This window comes from Haliaeetus leucocephalus, unplaced genomic scaffold (assembly GCF_000737465.1).
Source record: "Haliaeetus leucocephalus isolate CR32 unplaced genomic scaffold, Haliaeetus_leucocephalus-4.0 Scaffold687, whole genome shotgun sequence".
In the NCBI taxonomy this organism is placed as follows: domain Eukaryota; kingdom Metazoa; phylum Chordata; class Aves; order Accipitriformes; family Accipitridae; genus Haliaeetus; species Haliaeetus leucocephalus.
This window is the reverse complement of record NW_010973123.1, coordinates 3,379,282-3,386,940: the sequence shown is the minus strand read 5'-3', so window position 1 is coordinate 3,386,940 and position 7,659 is coordinate 3,379,282. Positions and strand designations below refer to the sequence as shown.

General features: G+C 57.7%; 1 protein-coding gene across 1 annotated transcript; it reads right to left on the bottom strand.

Annotated features, from left to right (window-relative positions):
* Window positions 1–6,032: 6,032 nt before the first annotated feature.
* Window positions 6,033–7,618, bottom strand: EIF4EBP2 (eukaryotic translation initiation factor 4E binding protein 2). Its single transcript, XM_010579930.1, has 3 exons — window positions 7,456–7,618; window positions 6,548–6,724; window positions 6,033–6,457 (listed from the first exon to the last, which is right to left on the bottom strand). Exons 1-3 carry the CDS (start codon window positions 7,592–7,594, stop codon window positions 6,426–6,428), a joined length of 348 nt encoding a protein of 115 aa, XP_010578232.1. The 5' UTR covers window positions 7,595–7,618; the 3' UTR covers window positions 6,033–6,425.
* Window positions 7,619–7,659: the final 41 nt, after the last annotated feature.

Below are 7,659 nucleotides of genomic sequence, written 5' to 3'. Positions count from 1 at the left end.
CTGAGGGGACCCCCTGGCACATTACATCCCCCCCCCACAGCACCCATCCCTGAGGGGACCCCCTGGCACATTACATCCCCCCCCCACAGCACCCATCCTTGAGGGGACCCCCTGTCACGCAGCACCCCCCAGCCACCCTGATCCTTCACATCCCCTCCTGGTGTCATTCCCCCCCCCCAGACAAAAGAGGGGACCGGCAGATGCCACCACCCCAGCCAGGTTCAGAAGGACAAGAGCAGTTTAGGGAGCATCAAGGCACGGCCTGCATGTCTCAAAGCCAAAATGCCCTTTCTCTTCCCAGAAATGGAAGAGGAGGGGGGGATTTGCACATGTGATGGGGGCCAGGGCGAGGGATGCTGCTGGATCCAGGCTGGGACTGGTGTGAAAGGGCCTGCAGGGAGCCCCTACCCCCCTGCTTTACCATGCCAAGGGGGATTGCTCCCCAAAACTCACACGGGGGAAATAAAGGTCCAGCACTCGCTTCTGCAAGCGCTCAGCACGACTTTTAAAAGCAGGCTGAGAGCTGAAGCTTACAGAGGAAATCTGCGCTTTCTGCTCCTGTGAAGCCTCCTCACAGCCTGCTGGAGATGGACCCCCCCTCCTGCCCATCTCCTCTCCCCCATGCTGTTGGACGGGCAGGTCCCAGGGCTCTGGACCACAGGCAGGGGGGGAAGCGGCTGCCCTAAACGGAGCGGGATACGTGGCATCCCTTTCACAGACCCACGCGCAGCTGGTTACAGCAGCCTGGCCTAAGAGCAAGGCATCTGCAGAGCCTCCACGCTTGGTCTTCCCACCTTGTGGGAGGCTTTCAGACCTGGAGGTATCTTCTGAACCGTCAGGGTAGCTCCAGGACCCCAAGGTTCAGAGCAATCCTTTCTTGTTTGGGCCACTCAGACTCCTGGGGAAGTAAGGCTGCTGCCCACCCGGCTGCTCCCCACCACGTACAGGTACCGTGGTGGGTTTCTGCGACAGCTCTGCCAGTATCAGCAGGGCCAGCATCAAGGTCTGCTCATCTTCTGCTGGTTTCCATCACAGCACAGAGTCAAGCCATGAGATGACTTCAGGTCTCCCTCGTTGCCAACAGGCATTGCACTTATTCTGCTGCCGCGGAAAGGCGCTATTTTAGCTAATCCATCAAAAACCCAATTCCTTCAGCTCCTAGCTGCCTTCCCCCATTTCATTTGGGTTGACCTCTGAGCTCTCAGAGGGTCCCATCTAGGAGGACCCCAGCCCCAGCTCCCTCAGAGAACCCCAACGTCCTGGCACTACAGCCTTGCTCGTAGCCAGCACCAGCCACAGCTGCCACACTGTCAAATAAATCTTTATAGGACACCAACAGGTCGAAGGAAAAGAAGAACGGCATTAACACATTCGCTGGTGCTGGGAAGGAGGGTCAGGAATGTAAACGGAGCCCAGAGGGAGTCTGAAAATGGTAACGGCTGGAAAGCAGGGCTGGAAAGTTTGTTAATCGGGATCCTAGATACTAGCCAGGCTCCCAGCCTTCGGCTCAGCCAAAATACCCTTTCCTGAGCCGCTCTGCTGAATTTTACAGCTGAACGCCACAGGGCAGACCCCAGCAGTCGCACACACAGACGGCAACTCCGCTGGTTTAAAACTCCAGTCAAGAGCTATAAATCAAACCAAGGTTTCATTCACCCTGCTGCACATGAAATTACCCCAGTTTAGCTCGTTTACAGCTCGCTATCAATTCAGAGCTTCAGTGCTAGATTGAAATTTTACCAATTTTTTTTTTTAAATTCTCCATTTTTAGCTCCCAAATCAGCATCTAGAAACTCCCTCCGTCCTAAGGAGCACACCAAAAGCCAGGGCTCCCCCCACACGTGCACCTCACTGCAGGGGCTTTGGAAGCCAGGTTTAAAAAAAAAAAAAAAGGCACCCCAAAATTGGGGAGGAAAACAGTTGTCGCTCCCCTAAGTTCAGCATTGCATAGGCAAAGCCAAACCCAGAAGAGGGGAGCTCCCAAATGCCTCATGAGTGGTATTTTGTGTCTTGCTCCTCTCCTCCGTACACACGCCTCAAAATCGGCTAACATCGCAGAACTAAAAAAGAGCAACCCGCGATCCACCGCTCCCGTTCAGTGGTGGAAGGAAAAATCTCTTATTTTGATTTTCTTTCATTTTTTCAAAAGTCTTGCTGCCTGTTTCCAAGCAGCCCAGCTTTCCTCTGGATTTTTTTGCCCCGCCAGGCTTTAGGCACCCCTGAATAGAGACTTCAGGTCAGAAACAACCCGCAGAGCCAGATTTCAGGGAGAAACTGCGGGAGGGAGCAGCCGTGCAACACGCATGCTCTGCACCAACAGTGGTGCCTGCTCCAAAGGAGGAGGTTTCCTTGCTGCCTTCTCCACCCCTCCCTCCTACATCTCACTTTTTAACTCAGGATCAGGCTGGAGAGGAGCGTGAGAAGCAAGAGTATAGTAATAAAAATAATTGAATAACAATAATTTAATAATAACCTGGGTAACAGCATGATGTGACAGCCCTTCCCTGGGCTCCCGGCGGAGCGGAGGCACCGCTGCTGCAATATGCGCCCACATCCACGGGAGGTCACGGCAGGACCACGCCGGGTATGGCCAAACGAGGGGTGCGCAAGGAACCCCCCCCCCTCCAAAACCCAGGTTCAGCGGCACCCTTGGTGCCACCCTCCCGGCTTCACCCGTGGGACCTGAGCGAGCGTGGGTGGTTTGGAAATACCGCGTGCCGCTGCGGCATTTCACACGGGGACTCTGCATCCCCGAGCGACGCGCTTTCGGGGGTGTCACAGCGCCAGGGTGTGGGGAGGGGGGTTGCTGGTAGTTTGCTGAGACACCCACAAAAAATTGGGGGGGGACCCCAGGATCCGGCTGCCGCAGCCGGAGGGAGGGGACACCCTGCTCCCACCCACCCCGCAGCACCCTTCCTACTAGGGGGGAAAAGGCTTTTGCTGCTCAGAGCCCCCACCCATACAGAGCGGATGGTATAATAAAAGGCTGACTTATGCTGCTACTTGGTTTAAAACTTAAATATGATGCAGCCAGGCCAGGGGCTGGGCTTAAACATACTCTTGGGCATGGTGAGCCTGCTCAGGGGCTGTTAAGGTCCATCAGGCCCCCTCAAAGATGAGCCTGGGTTGGGGTGGCCGTACCCCCACGCTCATACCCGCCTGCTCTCCTTGGCCAGCGCTGATGGGCAAACCAGCTTTGGCTTTGCAACAGCTCTGTAGCCTCCGGCAGCTAAAACCCAGTTTATACGGCAGCCTTAGCAGCGCAGCTGACATTTTGGGGACTCGCCCAGCACTCGCAAGGCAGGGATGGGTGCAGTATGCGGGTGTATGCTCCTTTCGGCATCAGCTGGAAGGGGTTATGGGAGGGGGGTATACCCCCGGGCTGGTGCAAAAACACATTTAGCAGCAATGTGGGAAATTTCTGGGGGGTTGCAATTTAAGCTCAGCTTAAGTTCAGGAGTTTATTTGCACGTTCAGAGTCTGGCTTGGACATGTCCCGAGCAGGACTTTCCTTGGCACCTCTCTAGTTTGATGCCCAGGTCTATATAGGTTTTTGCACCTGGTGGTGCAGGATAAATGACCAATTTGCAGTAATTCTGTACACAGGAGACCTTTCTACAGTAAAATCAGATTTTTCTGTACAGGAAATTTTGCAATCAAGTCCCCCCTGCTCAAACGTTGGCTGTTGGTTCTGGGTTTGACCGACCCCTGCTCTTTTTAAGAGTTATGCCCAGCAAGAGGCGGGGACTCCCTCTCCAGATTTACTGTCCTTGGCCCAGATCTGCCTTTTTTCCAAATTGGAAACTTGGAAAGCAACTCACCTAAAGAATTTGGGAGGGGGAAACAAAACAAAACAAAACAAAACAAAAAGCTAAAATATAAAGGAAGGAGGGTTGACCTGCAAGGGGGGTGAAGCCCAGGCAGCATTTGCTCTGAAAGGAAGGGAAAATCCCTCCCACACCCTGAGTCACAGTCAGAAGAAACCTCCAGCACCTCGATTTAATAGAACCAAGATCTTTATTGATCTCACTGTAACAGCAACCACTGGCGAGAGCTTTTCTCCTCCCAAACACCTGCTTGAAGAGACGGTAAAAAAAAAAACAACCCAAATCTATACCCTGACTAGCAGAGGAGCTGTCCCGGCGAGGCCAGGCACTCCCTCCCTGCTCTTCAGCCCCGAGCCTGGTTATAAAAGAGAACCGGGAGAAAGTCGCTGGGATGGGAAACGGAGACGAAAGGAGGTCAGGAAAGGGGGCCTTTAGAAAAAAAAGTGTTTTCCCTCCAGCTCCTGTCCGTAAGCTAAGTTGTCCTTGGATATTTTCTATTTTTTTTTTTTTTTTTTGGCTTGGAGAGCAGGTTTCCCGAAACGAGTGGCTGTGCCGAGGGCGCTGGGTCCCTGCATCTGCAGTGGCCGTCCCCGCTCCGCAAAGGATGTCCTCGCCCCCTGCCCCTGCCGCTCCCTCGATCTGAGGGCCTAAGAGACCTCCTAGGATCTTCACTTTAAGGAAAATATATTTATTTATATATAATATATATATTTGTGTGTGTCTTATCACCACCCACCCACACGCATATACATATTTCTACTTGCACTCACTCACTCGTGCACCTACAACGGCCGGCTACACGTTCACATTGCATCCCACCAAGCGCTACCCACACAAGGGAAAGGACAGGAGAGATATCCCATTCCCTTGGGGTTGGGTTTTTTTTTTTGCTTTTTCCCCCCAAAACGAGCGGCAGCCCACCCCCTTGCGAGAAAAGCACCTGGAAGATGGGAGCTCGCAACCAGCCGCCGCGCCGACCCGCGCCAAACACACCTAGAGAAATAAATTACCGGACGGAAAGTGCACAAAACCTGCAGCACGAATGCCGGTGCGGGACGTACCCGTCCCTGGCACGCAGAGCCACCGCCCCGGCAGGCGACGGGTCCCTGGGGCTGGGTACCGGGGTGGGGGGATGACCCCGGCGAGGGAGGGAGGATGGATGGAGCAGGCACTCAGGTGGGGGCTGATAAAATGGCACTTGAGAAGGTTGCAAAGTTGTTGACGGCTCCCAACAGGTAGTAAAAAAAAAAAACAAAAAACAAACATAAGGGGGGCTGGTGGGCTCGGGGGGCACAGCACGGCACCGCCGCAGCATCCCCCACCACGCACGCCCTCACCCAACACTGCTCTTCAAGGCAAGAGTCGCACCAAGAGAGGAGAAAAAATAAATCCCATCTCTTGGGGGGGTTTCAAGATGCCGGGCACAGGCAGGATGGCCACAACGTGCCAGGCTGACAAAGCTGCCACCGGTGGGGAGTTTAACACGGAAACCCTTTATCCACGGCAGCAAAACCCAGCCGGGGGAAGCCCTGGCATGAAAAGTGAGCAGAGGATGGCACCGATGCCGGCACCCTGCAACCGGAGCGCCCTGGGTGCAGCCGCGGTGCTCCCGGCCGCAGCGTCACATCCCTGCGGCGTCTCAGCTTGCAGCCCCCCCCGGGGCGCCCAGCTATTCCTGAGACATCCAGCGGCACCGAGGGATTTCACTCCTGTATTATTCACATTTTAAAAGGGGAGGGAGGATATAAGGGGGAAAAAAAAAAAAAAAAGCACTAGAAAGCACTTTCCCAGAGGCGCTCGTCCCCAGCCCGATAAAAGAAGCGTTGCCGGTAAAGTGCCCCTTTTTAGTACCAAAAAAATAAAAAGCAAGGGGTTTTCTGTAAAACATGGCTACGTCGCTTTGAGTCCTGGCTGATGGGTCGGGTATGCAGCCCCCAGTCGAAGGGCCAAGACAGAAGAAATCCAGGTAGGAGAGAGATGCGGGCGCACTGCCTGACGCTGTCGGGGGCTAACACGGACCCCCAGAGCACCGAAGGGAACGGACTGCCAACGTTGTCCTCCACCGAATGCCAGCAGGTCCCGGGGGAACTGAAAAAAAAACCCTCCCTGGAGTGCAAGTGGGCGCTCGGTTTTGGGAGCAATGCTTTCCCCCTCCTCCCGAGAGGCTGCCCAAATTTTCCGGGAGAAGGGGCAAAGGGGGTGACGCAGCTCCGGACTACCAAGCTGCCAGCAATGGGAGGTTTTGGGGTAACGAGAGGGGGTTTTTGGGGGGGAGAAGGGGGGGAAGCATGAGGTGGCAGAAGAGGCAAAGGGACGTTTTACAAAGGAGTCCGGCGGAGATCAGGCTGCCAGCGGGTGGAGGAGGAGGAATAGGGCCGGATCCGGGAGGGATGCTCCGGCTGGCACATGCTGGGACCGGTCACCCATAAAGAGGGTGAAGCCAGAGCCACACTCCCTGGAAAGGGGCGGGGGGGAGGCAGACGGGGAAGGGGACGCCGGTGGGGACCGCTGCCGCCTCCGACTCGCCGGGACGGATCCTGCTAAGCCGAATGGGGTGTGCACAGGTCTGGGGAGTTGCTGCCTCTCCGTGGTTCCCGCTCAGATATCCATCTCGAACTGAGCATCATCCCCTGGCGAGAGGCAAAGGAGAGAAGCGTTAGGGGGGGGTCACCCCCCACCCCAAATCCCGCCCCAAACCCCCCACCCCAGGGGTCTCTTACCCATGGACGGCTTCCCCTCCTGGTGATTCAGGCTGTTGGCGTCCGCTTTGGGCTCCTCGCCGGCCGAGCCAGGGCTGGTGACGCCGGGAATATTGGGGAGGTGACAAGGCGGGGTCTGGGCCATGGGGGAGTTGCGGCGGTCCAGCAGGAACTTGCGGTCATAGATGATCCGGGTGCCTGGGGAAGGAGTTGGGGGGGAAATGAGAGGAAAATGGGGGGAGATCCGGCCCGGCAGCGCTCGTTTGCCGAAGTATTCCCAGCGGGACGGCCAAGGATCTCCGCCACGGCCCAAGGAGAGGCGAGGAAGGTTGCGTGCCGCCGCTCCGCCTGCTCTTATCTGGGCCCGGCGGGCGATAATTCGGCGCTGGATAAACACCCCCGGCAGCACCTGGGTACCAGCTGCCGTCCCCCGGGGCGCAGAGGCCTGGCCAACTCACGGCAGGGGTGGGAACGCATCCCCGGGCAGGCCGACGGACGTGGCACCCCGAAACGTTCCCCGTCTGCCGGGGATGAGGGATGCTCCGACCCTTGGGTGTCAAAGCGGAGCCCGTCCCCCCCCGCCACTGACACCTCGCGGGGTGTCGAGCCCCCGCCGCCCCGTACCGGCGCCCACCGGGCCCCTCTGCCCCCTCCGTTATACCCCGGGGAAAAATAATAAACGCTGGCTCAAACGGCTTAGCCTTAAGGACAACGGGCGGCAGGCGCTAGACAGGCGCGATATACAGGCGCGATATACAGCCGCGATAGGGGCGCGATAGGGGCGCGATAGAGGCGCGATAGGGGCGCGATAGGCGGCGTTTATTGAGGCGCGGGAGCGCTCCCCCGGCGCGGCCCCGCGGCCGCCGCCCCGCAGGCCCCGTCCCGTCCCGTCCCGTCCGTCCGTCCGTTTCCCCCGCCCCGGTACTCACCCCCCGGGGTGGTGGAGAAGAGGGTGCCGCCGGGGGTGGTGCAGTAGTCCGGGGGGAGCTGAGCCGCGTCGCTGAGGGTCACGGTCCGGGTGGGGATGGCCCGGCTCTGGCTGGGCTGGCGGCCGCCGGCGGACGACATGGCCCCGCGCTATTGTCCCCGCGGAGGCGGCGCGGAGCGGGCGCCGCCCCCCCCGGCCCCCCCCG